General features: G+C 59.1%; 1 protein-coding gene and 1 long non-coding RNA gene across 2 annotated transcripts; both read right to left on the bottom strand.

Annotated features, from left to right (window-relative positions):
- Positions 1-250: 250 nt before the first annotated feature.
- On the bottom strand, positions 251-3299 carry LOC132229560 (uncharacterized). The gene is made up of 3 exons (XR_009451712.1): positions 2035-3299; positions 1758-1861; positions 251-1246 (listed from the first exon to the last, which is right to left on the bottom strand). It is a non-coding gene; the product is annotated as an uncharacterized LOC132229560 (long non-coding RNA).
- A 5256-nt stretch (positions 3300-8555) lies between these two features.
- Positions 8556-11021, bottom strand: HES2 (hes family bHLH transcription factor 2). The gene is made up of 4 exons (XM_059691446.1): positions 10853-11021; positions 10648-10743; positions 10250-10349; positions 8556-10156 (listed from the first exon to the last, which is right to left on the bottom strand). Exons 1-4 carry the CDS (start codon positions 10895-10897, stop codon positions 9900-9902), a joined length of 498 nt encoding a protein of 165 aa, XP_059547429.1. The 5' UTR covers positions 10898-11021; the 3' UTR covers positions 8556-9899.
- Between the last annotated feature and the right edge of the window lie 2270 nt (positions 11022-13291).

Raw genomic sequence — 13291 nt, 5'->3', positions numbered from 1 at the left:
TTGACTAAGTCTTCCCATTGTCAGCTTTTACTTTGTCTGTCATTTGAAGCCCGATTACTAAGCCCACATGCAAGTAGGATTGCTATGGCTTCTTGATGAACTGACGTTTCATTAGGAAATGTCCCACTTTATCGTTGATAACATTTCACGTGTGAAATCTATTTGTTTGATATTAAAGTGGTTACTCCAGTCCTTTTATTAATGTTAATATCCTTATTTTTTATTATTATTATTATTATTATTATTTATTATCATTATTAATCAGGGCTCTCCAGGGAGACAAAACCAATTGGTTGGGTGTCATCCCGTGCACCGAAAGGTTGCTGGTTTGATTTCGGGTCAGGGCACAGGCCCGGGTTTCAGGCTTGATCCCCAGTGGGGGGCGTGCAGGAGGCAGCCCATCCCTGTTCTGCTCTCACATCGATGTTTCTCTCTCTCCCACTCCCTTCCTCTCTCTCTAAAAATCAGTCTATATATAGATAGATGGATGGATAGACAGATAGATAGATAGATAGATAGATGATATTGGTTATGAGATTGTGAGGAAGAGGCTGACATGATGACTGTGGAGGCTGAGATGTCCGGGGTCTGCCGTCTCTAAGCTGGAGACCTAGGGAGGCTGGTGCTGTGGCTCCATGGAAGTCCCAGAGCCTCAGCCAGGGGAGCCCGGAGTGACTGCACGTCCCCCCTGGGGCTGACCTCACAGGAACCCCTCCCAGACACACCCAGAAGTAACGTTTCATCCGGGCACCCTGTGGCCAACCAAGTTGACACGTGAAAGTAACCACACCTTCTGGCTTTTTACTTGAACCGTTCTGTCTCTATATCCAAAACGTGTTTCTTGGAAACCCTCCTGCACTGTTGGTGGGAATGCAGGTTGGGGTAGCCACTGTGCAAGACAGTATGGGGTTTCCTCAAAAAAATTAAAAATAGAACTGCCTTTTAACCCAGCAATCCCACTTCTGGGGCTATATCCTAAGAACCCCAGAACACCCGTCAGAAAGCATATGTGCCCCCCTGTGTTCACAGCAGCGTTATTTACCATAGCCAGGATCTGGAAGCAGCCCAAGCGACCACCAGTAGAGGAGCGGAGAGAGAGCTGTGGGGCGTTTACTCATGGACACCGGCAGCAGTGAAAAAAGGCTCTTACCCTTGCGACGGCACGGAGGGGCCTGGAGAGCAGGGTGCTGAGTGGAGGGAGCCAGGCAGAGAGAGACAAGATCACACGGTCTCCCTCCTGTGGAACCTAATGAACAAAATAAACGGATGAGCACACAGAACCTGGAGGGAGAATACCTGGAACAGACGGGCAAATCTCAGAGGGAGCGCGGGGCCTGGATGGAAGGTGCGGAGATCAGCTAAAGAACAGGCACGCTCAGCCCATGGACACAACAGTGTGGTGAAGGCCAGAGCGGGGGGCGGGGGGGAGGTGGGCAAGGGGGAGGGATGGGGCACCCCTGTAAGAGTGTCAACAATCAAAAATAAAAGTGTGTTTCTTGCCGAAACCGGTTTGGCTCAGTGGCTAGAGCGTCGGCCTGCAGACTGAAGGGTCCCGGGTTCGATTCCGGTCAAGGGCATGTACCTGGATTGCGGGCACATCCCCAGTGGGAGATGTGCAGGAGGCAGCTGATCGATGTTTCTCTCTCATCGATGTTTCTAACTCTCTATCTCTCTCCCTTCCTCTCTGTAAAAAATCAATAAAATATATTTTTTTAAAAAAAGTGTGTTTCTTCACCAGCTCACACTGGGTTACTTACCATTACAGGTCAGGGCAGGGGAGGGTTTCAGGACATCAGTGACGGTGGTTCCTTCTCCAGATCCTCTGATCATCTCTGGGCATGTTTGGTTTCTTCTTCCATATCTTTTTTTAAAATACGTTTTTATTGATTTTTAGAGAGAGGGAGGAAGGGAGAGGGGGAGAGAGAGATAGACACATCAATGATGAGAGGGAATCATTGATCGGCTGCCTTCTGCACGCCCCCCACTGGGGATCGAGCCCACAACCCGGGCCTGTGCCCTTGAACGGAAGCGAACCTGGGACCTTTCAGTTTGCAGGCCGACGCTCTATCCACTGAGCCACACCGGTCAGGGCTGCTTTGCATTCTTCATTGTCATTCTTTCACAAACATACAGTGTTTTTCCAGAAGCCACATGGCGTGTGATGACACTATGATGAGTCACTGTTTGGAGGATCTGCGTAACTCAGGGACCGATATTTGTCAGATGTCTAAACGCATGATGTTCCATAACCACAAGAGGGTAAGAGTCGTTCAAAATGCCAGTGAGATCAGCGCGGGTCAGTGAAGCAGCAGGAAGAAGCGGTTCGTCCGGGTGGCTTCCGGTTTCCACGGCAGCCCACCTGGAGACACTCCGCATGTTGAGTTGTGGTGCAGTGCCAGAGAAAACCAGCCACAGTTTTCTGAAAAGGCTGTTAAAATACGCCACCCTTTTCCAACTATGTATTTTTGTTGTTGCTGTTCATTCTCACCGGAGGATATTTTTCCATTGATATTTAGTATATGTGCTGCCGAAGCGAGCACTTTCCATTGATATTTAGAGAGAGTGGAAGGGAGAGGGAGAGGCAGAGAGAAACATCAATGTGAGAGAGACACATTGATCGATTGCCTCCTGCACACACCCCGACCAGGGCCAGGGAACCTGCAACCTTCAGTCCTCAGGCTGACGCTCTATCCACTGAGCCAAACCAGCCAGGGTGAACTATGTATTTTTTAAGATATTTTTATTAATTTCAGAGCGAGGAAGGGAGAGGGAGAGAGAGATAAGAACATCAATGATGAAAGAGAATTATTGATCAGATGCCCCACACTGGTGATCAAGCCAGCAACCCTGGCATGTGCCCTGACCAGGAATTAAACCATGACCTCCTGGTTCATCGGTCAATGCTCAACCACTGAGCCACACTGGCTGGACTCCAATTATATATTTTTACTAGAGGCCCAGTGCATGAAATTCGTGTACCAGTAGGGTCCCTAGGACTGGCCAGCGATCAGGGCCAATCTCTGGGGCAACCGGCGGGGCGATCGGGGGGCCCCCGCTGGCACCCACCTTGGTTGGCCTGGTACTGCTTGCTCACTGGCTCTGCCTCCCGCTGCTGCAGCCGCCAGTCGCTTCCCTGTGCAGGGCAACCGGCAGGGTGATAGGTGGGGGGCCCCGCTGGCATCTGCCTTGGGACCTACAGGCTGGGGGCAGCTTCTGCATTGAGTGTCTGCCCCCTGGTGGTCAGTGCATGTCATAGCAACCAGTCATTCTGTTCAATTTGCATATTAGGCTTTTATTATATAGGACTAGAGGCCCAGTGCACAAAAATTTGTGCACTCGGGGGAAAGGGGGGGGTCCCTCAGCCTGGCCTGTGCCCTCTCGCAGTCTGCGACCCCTTTGGGAGATAACGACCTGCTGGCTTAGGCCTGCTCCCGGGCGGCAGAGGGCAGGCCCAATCCCTAGGTGCAGCCCCTGGTCGGGCTCAGAGCAGGGCCGATTGGGGAGTTGGGGCGCCGCCCCCTGTCATGCACAGAGCAGGGCGGATCGGGAGGTTGCGATGCCACCCCCAGTCACGTTCAGGGTAGGGCCGATTGGGGGGTTGGGGCACCGCCCCCTGTCACACTCAAGGCAGGGTCAATTGGGAGGTTGCAGCGCCACCCCCTGTCACGCACAGAGCAGGGCCAATCCGGGGGTTGGGGCGCTGCCCCCTGTCATGCACAGAGCAGGGCCCATCAGGGGGTTGAGGAGCTCCCCCCTGTCACTCGCAGAGTAGGGCCGATAGGGGAGTTGGGGCACCGCCCCCTGTCACACACAGAGCAGGGCCGATCAGGGGGTTGGGACACCACCACTCTCACACTCAGGGCAGGGCCGATGGGGAGGTTATGGCTCTACCCTGTCACACACAGAGCCACAGGGCGATCAGAGGTTGGGGAGCTCCCCCGTATCAGGCACAGAGCAGGGCTGATCAGGAGGTTGGGGCGCCTTCCCCTGTCATGAACAGAGCAGGGCGGATAGGGAGGTTGTGGCCCCACCCCCTGTCACACACAGAGCTGCAGGGCGATCAGGGAGTTTGGGTGCTGCCCCCTGTCACGCTGATCCTGGTGCCGGGAGGCCTCTTGGCTCTGCTGATCCTGGTGCTGGGAGGCATATTACCCTTTTACTATATAGGATAGAGGCCTGGTGCATGGGTGGGGCTGGCTGGTTTGCCCTGAAGGGTGTCCTGGATCAGGATGGGGGTCCCCACTGGGGTGCCTGTTTGCAGCTGGTCACACACCCTTCAGGGTGGGGGTCCCAATGGGGGTGCCTGGCCAGTCTGGGTGAGGGGCTGAGGGCTGTTTTCAGGCTGGCGGGTGACGGAAACTCCCAACCGCTCCTTTTTTTCTTTTTTTCTTTTTAATTCTGGGCCAGCTTTAGCTCTGAGGCTCCAGCTCTTAGGCCTCCGCTGCTGAAAGTAGGTAATTGAAACAATGTATAACTCCAGCTCTGACTCCAGCTCTGAGATCCCAGCTCGCTGAAAGCTGGTTTCTGGGGTTTTTTTTTAGCTTCTATATTTATTAAAATGTTTCAAACTGCAGGCTCAGAGGCCTGCAAGGCAGGCGGGGAACGTTGGTTTCCTCCATCACTGAAGCAAGCAAGCCTCATGTTAGTTTCAAGCTGCCTGGCTACCAGCGGCCATCTTGGCTGACAGTTAATTTGCATATCTCCCTGATTAGCCAATGGGAAGGGTAGCGGTTGTACGCCAATTACCATGTTTCTCTGTTATTAGATTAGATGAGGCCAGATTTCCTTCACATACTTCAACCAAAAGAACATATTACAACACACTGAGTGCAGAGGCAGATCTGAGAGCCCAGGTGCTCCTGGGGATGCAGATAGCAAGGAGATGTGCAAAGCTATAAAATAATGCCACTCTGCCCTACCTGGTGTGGCTCAGTGGCTAGAGTGTCAGCCTGCGGGTTGAAGGGTCCCAGGTTCAATTCCGGTTAGGCCTATCCCCAGTAGGGGGTGTGCAGCAGGCAGCCGATCAATGATTCTCTCTCATCATTGATGCTTCTATCTCTCTCTCCCTCTCCCTTACTCTCTGGAATCAATAAAAAAAATATATATTTAAAAAAAAAATAATGCCACTTTTCCAGTAGTTTATTTTGGAAAATATATTCCTTACTGAAAGTTAATTACATATGCTAACATATGCATGTATTATTATTGTTGCTGTTGTTTTAGTTTTTTTTTAAATATATTTTATTGATTTTTTACAGAGAAGAAGGGAGAGGGATAGAGAGTTGGAAACATCGATGAGAGAGATCGATCAGCTGCCTCCTGCACGCCCCCTACTGGGGATTTGCCCGCAACCAAGGTACATGCCCTTGACCGGAATCGAACCCGGGACCCCTCAGTCCGCAGGCCGACGCTCTATCCACTGAGCCAAACCAGTTCGGCTGTTTTAGATTTTTTTAATTGTTTTTTTTTCAGAGAGAGGAAGGGAGAGGGAGAGAAATATCAATGTGAGAGTGAAACATCTATTGGCTGCCTCCTACACGCCCCCCCCCCCACTCGAATTGAGCCCAGGCATATGCCCCAACCAGGAATTGAACTGGCAACCTTTCTGGGCACAACACCGAACCAACTGAACCACACCGACCAGGGCATTGTTTTTAATGAATTAATAAATAGGTTTTTTTTTGTTTTTTTTTTAAATATATTTTATTGATTTTTCACAGAGAGGAAGGGAGAGGGATAGAGAGTTAGAAACATCGATGAGAGAGAAACATCGATCAGCTGCCTCCTGCACGCCCCCCACTGGGGATATGCCCGCAACCAAGGCACATGCCCCTGACCGGAATCGAACCCGGGACCCTTTGGTCCGCAGGCCAACGCTCTATCCACTGAGCCAAACCGGTCAGGGCAATAAATAGTTTTTAAATTTCTGTTTTAGTTTCTAATGTAGTAAATATCAACAGATATAATCCACATAGAGCTGACTTTAAAATGTCTTTCAGCAGCCCGGCTGGCGTGGCTCAGTGGTTGAATGTTACCGCAAGGACCAAGAGGTTGCAGGTTTGAATCCCGGTCAGGGCACAGGCCCAGGTTGCGGGTTCAACCCCCTGTGTGGGGCGTGCAGGAGGCAGCCCATCCATGATTCTCTCTCATCATTGATGTTTCTTCACTCTCCCCCTCTCTCTTCCTCTCTGGAACCAATAAAGATATATTTTTTTAAAAGCATTTCTGTGTGGGTCTGGTCTGGGATCGTCACTCTGCAAACAGCCCTGGTTTGCTGTGATTTACACTTTTTGTTCTGAGTAAGGGTTCCTTTTCATACTAAGTCTATATACACACTTTTATGTTAGTTTTCTTACAGAGGCCTCCAAATGCCTCTGATTTCTGGGGTCTAAAACGGCTCCCCGTTCTCTGAGGCCTTTGTCCTGGGCTCCTTAGGGTTTTAGCATCCTGAACCCCAGCAGGGGGGCACACATTCAGCCTGGAGTCTCCCTTTTTCACAGGTGGGGTCCAGTGAGCAGCCACCCGACCCTGCTCTTTGCTGCCCTCCAGTGGATCTTGAGTGACAAGACACCACACACACACACACACACACACACACACACACACACACACACACACAGGGCGTGCCCTCAGGGGCTTCTCACGCTGCCCTGCCGAAACCTTTAAAGCTTTATGACAGATGCTTTCAACACCTGGGGCTTTGCCAGGGCCTCTCAAAACCCAGAGCGAAACCAGTTGCTCACTTGGAACCGGCAGTAGGCGGCTGCCTTCCCCCGCCTCCCTTTACACGCCAGGCACGCGCACAGGCACGCGCACAGGCATGCACACGCGGCACCCAGAGGCAGGGCCACCCTGGGAAGGGGCCCAGACAAGAAGTAAAGCCAAGGAAGTAACCACTGGACCGGCTAGGGCAGCCTGGCATGTTCTTAAAAAGTAAATCTGGCCCTGGCCAGGTTGGCTCAGTGGATAGAGCATCGGCCTGCGGACTGAAGGGTCCCAGGTTCAATTCTAGTCAAGGGCACAGGCCCGGGTTGCAGGCTCAGTCCACAGTAGGGAGCGTGCAGGAGGCAGTCCATCAATGATTCTCTCATCATTGATGTTTCTATCTCTCCCTCTCCCTTCCTTTCTGAAACCAATAAAAATATTTTTAAAAATTCTTTAATAAATCTGGCCTCAATGTTGGGAGAAGGTGGCTGCAGGGGATGGGGAAGGGCCCCTGGCTCCCGCCACCGGCTCCACGGGGGTCACCCTGACGCGTGGCAGGAGGGTTCTGCCGAGCCGCGGGCTTTCCCAGACCCAGTTCATTCAGCTCCTGTTCCAGACGACCCTGCGGGAGACTCAGCCGGAGTCTGGGCTCCGAGGTTTGTAGCTGTTTCCTAGAGTCTCCCTGGCAACCCGCCTTTATCACTGATCATGGAAAAGAGACTTGACCCCTGGGGGACGCGGCCGGCCCCAGCCTGAGGCTCCCAGGCGGCTCCAGGTGCCGGCTGTCACCCACTGGTTTCTAAGAACCCAGGCCCTTTCCTGCAACCAAGCGTGACAGCCAGTCAGTCCTGGGACCATCTCAGAAAGGGCCACCCACTGGGCCCCACGTGGGCCTCGCTGAGGGTCATGGGATGCTCCTGAGTGGGGAGCCTCCCTCCCGCACCAGAGAGGCCCGCCCGGCCCTGTGCTCACCTGGGGCGTCACACAGCCTCCGGGAACAGCAGGGGAGCTGCCAGGAGGGAGGCGTGCACAGGTGCCTGTGGAGGAGGCTGGCTTCCCTGTGTCACAAGCCCAGCCTGAGTGCCAGCGAGGCGCCTGGGCAGCTTGGGCCCCTCCCTGCTGGGAAGCCGGCTTCTCGTCTGGGGCCCAGAGCCTCGCCCTCCTGGGCCTACCTCCGCTCCCGCCAGGGCGGGCTGGCTGCCCAGCTCGGTGCCCGGAACGCCTGACCCCTGAGTCACTGGCCTGTCTACACACCTCCGCCCTGCCTGCTCGAGGTCAGGTCACTGAGAGTCACAGAGCCGGGGACCCGGACGGAGCTCAGAAGCAGGAAGTGGCAGATGCGGCCGGAGGAGAGGGGCCTCTGGATGGCCAGTTCTTGGACTCCGCACCTGTAGTGAATGCTCTTCCTGAGGGACAAGGAGCTGCCGTGTGCGCTGGCCGTTTGCAGGCAGAAACTGCACTCCCCCGGTGGGTGTGGCCTGCAGGTTACCTGCCCCGCTCCTGGCAGCTCTGCAGAGCAGTCCCAGCCTCGGTTCCAGCTCTCACACCCACCCCCGCTTCTGTCCTGGGAGCCCAGGCCTGTGGAGCAGGTCTTCTAAGCGGTATGAGGGGCCCCGGGTGGGAGTCGGGGCAAAGGCCAGGCTGTCCAGGGCTCAGTGCCTCATGGTCTGGTCACATGACCTGTTCGTTAGCCCACCGTGTTTCCTGAGCTCCCTGTGTGCCCCGGGCCTTGCGGACACAGAGGCGCACTCAGCCCTGCCCTGCCCTCCGGGAGCTGCAGTCCCGTCAGCCGAACCCACAGGGGGTAGGACAGGACACGCTGCTGGGGGCTCACCCAGCTGTCTCAGCAGTGACTTCTTTAAAACGTTTTTATTGTTTTTTAGAGAGAGAGGAAGGGAGAGGGGGAGATAGAAACATCAATGAGAGAGAAAAACATCGATCAGCTGCCTCCTGCACACCCCCTACCGGGGATGGAGCCCACAACCCAGGCATGTGCCCTGACCAGGAATTGAACCGGCAATCTCTTGCTGCTGGGGTGGTGCCAAACCACTGAGCTCACTGGCCAGGCAGCAGTGACTTCTTCAATAACACCCACAGCTTCCCACGTCCTGACATCCAAATCAGTGCCGAGGTCATCCCGGGTTTGGTGACCCCTCCCCCTCCATCAGCTCCGCCTTCCGCCCCTCGTGCCCTGGTCCCTCCACAGGCTGTGGGACGAGGCTCAGCGGATCCTCAGGAAATGCTGGGAACAGGGTCCAGTGGGGCTCCCGCCGTGTCTTGGGCACCCACTCCTGGGACCCACGGGCCCCTCCCTGAGTCTTTGCAGGCTCTCCTGACGTCCACGGGGAAGAAAGAAAAGTCTAAGAACAAGTCGCTCCCAGTGACCAAACCTGAAGAGCAGCCAGGAGCAGGTGTGAAGAGAAAATGAGGAAAGGTGTTTCCTGATCCTTCACCTGCTGTTGCCCTTGAATCCCTGCTGCGGTGACATGGCCGTGCTCACCTCCCCGGCACTGCCTCCCCGTTGGGTCTCCTTGGGGCCGCAGGGCACCCGCATCCTTGCCCATCCTTCTCACACCTGGCACATGAACCAGGCTAGACTAATGCTCAGGGAATGAGTCCTCCCACGCCCACCCAGCCAGGCCCCCGCCCAGACAGCACGGAGCCCGGCTGCCTCCAGGCCCTGTCACTGGAGGCTTTGGACGGAGAGCCAGGCATGGAGGTGATGGCTCCCAGGCCCGCAGAGCCCTCAGGTCACTGCTTCCATCTGCGCAGAGGCTGCCCAGCAGAGCTGCCCAGCAGAGCTGGCGAGGAGGCAGGCCCAGGAGGGCAGCGACCAGCCAGAGCAGATGGCTGCACCTGGCTCAGGTGAGGTCTGCCCAGGTGAGCTCAGCCCAGCCCTTGGATTGGGGCCAGTGTGGGGACAGGTGTGCCTTCCACCAGCAGGGGTGGGGGCGCCTCCTCCCCTGCAGCCACTCGCTCCTTCTCCTCGGCCCAGACACCCTCCAGTTGGGGGTGAGGCGGGCTTCTCCCCTTATTTCTTCCAGCTGAGTCCCCAGGCCTGCAGTCCACCGCTCGGATCACAGACATCCGGCTGCGTCCTGGCTGTGGCTGACCCCTCCTGGTGGGAAAGGCAGCTGCTGCCAGGCCTCCTCAGTCCCCAGGGCCGGCAGCGGCGTCCGTGGACTCGCCAGGGGCTACCAAGGCCGCCAGAGGCCAGGGCCGCGAGGAGACGCAGGCGGCGAGGGTGCGGGGGTGGGCGGTGCGGAGGGCGAGGGCGACCCACAGGAGTCCTCAGGGCGCCCGCCGTCGGGGGAGGCGCCGGCCGCTCTCTGCCGCAGGTGCTCCAGCAGCCGAGCGCCCAGCGCACGCTCCAGGGCGCCGCAGGCGGGCAGCACGCGGGCCAGGCGCGCCAGGCAGGCGCCATAGCCCTCGCGGTAGCTGTCGGAGGGCGCTGCGGACGGAGAGGCACGTCAGGCGCGGGGTGCGGGGCAGGGTTGGGCGGGGTGCGGCGCAGGGTGCGGGCGGGCTGGGCGGGGTCACTTACTGGGGGCCGCCGCCAGGCAGGAGGACGCAGGCAGCTCCTGCAGGAAGCGCACCGTCATTTCCAGGATGTCCGCCTTCTCCAGCTTCGAGCAGCCAGAGCTCTGCGACCGGCCACCGGGGAGAGGGACGGAGAGACTGACAGTCAGGACAGATCTCCGGCCGGCTGCCTGGGCTCCCCAACCCCCAACCCTCAACCCCAACCCGTTCTGGTCAGCAGCTGGGCGCGCGCGCCACGGCCCACAGAGGGGCCGGCTGCCCCGGACTAGTCCCACCTGCGCTCGGCCGGCCTTGGGCGCCGCGCGGAGCCCCCTCGCAGGTTCCTGGGGTCGAGGCGACCGGCGCTCCCGCCCTCCTCGCTCCGCGCGCAGGCCCCACCCCGGCCCCATGCGCGGCGCTCACCTCCAGGCCGAGCAGCGGCAGGACGAGCGCCCGGAGCTGCCGCAGGCTCTCGTTGATGCGCGCGCGGCGGCGCTTCTCCAGCAGCGGCTTCAGGCTCTGCGGGGCGCGGAGACCGCGTTAGGCGGAGCCCAGGCACGGCGCACGGGCACGCCCCCGGCCCCCGGCCCCCGGCCCCAGCCCCCGGCTCCTAGCACCCGGCTCCTACCTTACGCAGCTCCGTCGGCTCTCGCGCCCTCCGAGGCAGCCCCATGCTCGACGGGGAGGCAGCCTCGCTGCGGGCCGGCGCTCGGGAGACCTGCGCCCGCGTGGACCGAGACGCGGAAGGAGGTGCCCGACTGCGCAGCCCCGGCCAGCGCCACTGGGGAGCGCCGCGCCGCCACCTGGCTTTAAGGAGGCGGTGTCGCCCGCCCGTCCCGCCCCGTCCCGCCCCGCGGAGTCAGGCCGCCCGCGGGCCCCACCTCCCGCCATTGTTCCTGCCCCGGGTAGCGGGTGGTGAAAGGTGGGAGGGGGAACGGCCGAGCCCCAGGGACCTCGCTCCAGCCCTTCGCGTCCCATCTGCGGCGGGCGGCAGCCCAGGGCGCTCCGGAGCCCCGCAGGGGGCGGGGGGTGTGGGTGGCATCGCAGCCTTGGCTGCCCTGACCCGGCGGGCAGGAGGGGCACGGAGGGGGCCTCGCCTCGCCTCGCACGGGCTGCCGCCCCACCTGGTCCAGCTCCGCCCTCTCCATTCATTCAGGTTCAGCACCTCCTCTTTGGGGAGCTCCCAGGCGGGTTTCTACGACCCGGAGGGACTCGCCCCGCCCCCCAAGTTGCTCTGCGGACGGAGGGTCCGAGCCGCAGGGAGCGAGGTCTCAGCTTGCTCAGCCCCGGCCGCGGGAGCGGGCGAGGGCAGGTGGAGGCCCCGTCGCGGACCAACCGGCCAGCGCTCTAGGACTCCGTGGACTCCCGGGCTCTCCAAGTTAGAGGTCACCTGGTTCCCCGGCCTCGGTATGAATGGGGAAACTGAGGCCCAGAGGAGACTGGGAAACCCAGGGGCCCTCGGAGCTCATTTTCTTTTCAACTGGCGCCGGCTCCGGCCCCACCCGCGGGCCAGGCGGAGCCCACGTGATGGACAGGGCGGGGAGGTCCCGGGTGCTTTGGCCCCAGCGGCCGCCGGGCCCGCGTCCTCGCTGCGTGGCGGTTGGTGCAACAAACTGGCTGGGCGTCCCCCGCCCATCTGCTCGGGGCCGCCCACCCGCAGCCGGCTGGCGGGGCAACGGCCGCCGGGCGAACCGCACTGCACTGCCGACCGCCCGGCCGACCCTCGGCTGCTGAGGGCGGACCCACCCAGCCCGGCCGGGAGGAGGCACCCTGGGGCGGAGCCAACCCGGCGCTGTCCAGGGTGCTGGAGTGCCCCCCCTCCGCCAAACCCATCTCAGGCCGCATTCCCGTCACTCGCCCCAAATCCTCCTGCCTCGTGCTCACCCAGCCGCGCGTCCATCAGAAAGGGGGTGCAAGCAGCCTGGGCGAGAGGGCCCTCGGGCCACCTGTACCCGGCTGGCTGGCGAAGGGACAACGGGCCATCACTTACGGTGGACGTGCTGTGTGCCAAGCACAGGCCAAGCGCTTTTTGGGCCTCGCGGCCAGTAACCCCCATTACGGTCCTGATTATGAGAATAAATAATTCAATATATTTGGCCCGGCAGGGCCTGGGGGTGCCAGAGCCCCTGTACCCCTTGCATTCTTGAGCCCAGGGATCAGAAAAGGACTGGGTCCCTCGCTGATGTCCCCCATGTCACCCTCCCCCACCCCAGCCACACTGGCTCAGGCAGTTCTGTGCCCACCAGCCCGCCCTGCACCAACCCCTACATTCTGGCTGGGAGTCCCTGACACTGGCTCCTGGGGAAAGTGGCTCGGGAGGAAGGTTCTTTCTAGAACACCCCTCCATGCCTGTGGGCCCCCATTTGAGGCCCTGGGGAGGGAGCAAACTCCCTTTTCAGTGCCAGTTACCCAGCCTCTCCTCCGCTCTCCCCTGCTGTGAAGGAGGGTGACCAGCTCATGCACCACTGCTTTCCACCGAGGATCCTGGGGGGTTGCAGCAATAAACCTGGAGGAGAGTCATTTATAACCAGACTTAGCTGAGTCAGCTGAGTGTGCAGCGTGTGTAGGTTCAGGCTTTAGGCAAGCTGGGGTCACCTGGGGCCCAGTGGGTACACACTCCACCCCTGGCCCCTGCCCCTGGGTTCGGGCGGAGGTCTGAACAGGCACTTTCCACACGACCAGGGAGGGCCTGAGCCCCGTGGAGGGATGAGAGGAGGCGGGAGGGGGGGGGGGGGAGGCGTAGATAGGCATCTGGAGGGGAGCCTGGGCAGGAAACAGGCAGAGTCCGTCAGGGGCAGAGGGAAGGAGGCACAGCGGCAGCAGCCGGTGTGAGCTCTGCCCCTTCCCATTCGTGTCACCTCAGGCCAGATACGTTCAAAACCGACAAACCAACCTCCCCGTGCCTCAGTTTCTCCAGCTGTGAGATTGGAGTCGCGGTTGTACCTGCCGCATGGCGTCCCCGTGAAGGTGCCGGTGAAGATCGGCATCGTGCCCGGTAAGCGGCAGGGCTTCCGCAAACGTGTTCCTGCCGGTGTGGGCTCTCTCTCTAGGGCTGCTGGGGACCAGT

Source organism: Myotis daubentonii, chromosome 3, assembly GCF_963259705.1.
Source record: "Myotis daubentonii chromosome 3, mMyoDau2.1, whole genome shotgun sequence".
Classification (NCBI taxonomy): domain Eukaryota; kingdom Metazoa; phylum Chordata; class Mammalia; order Chiroptera; family Vespertilionidae; genus Myotis; species Myotis daubentonii.
The sequence above is the reverse complement of the archived record's forward strand: the minus strand, read 5'-3'. Positions and strand labels throughout refer to the sequence as shown.

Coding starts and splice junctions, on each gene's coding strand:
- HES2 (XM_059691446.1), bottom strand. CDS start 10,897: ATGGGGCTGCCTCGGAGGGCGCGAGAGCCGACGGAGCTGCGTAAG. Junction 10,350..10,647: donor TGCCGCTGCTCGGCCTGGAG/GTGAGCGCCGCG, acceptor GGCCGGTCGCAG/AGCTCTGGCTGCTCGAAGCT. Junction 10,157..10,249: donor CTGCCTGGCGGCGGCCCCCA/GTAAGTGACCCC, acceptor CTCCGTCCGCAG/CGCCCTCCGACAGCTACCGC.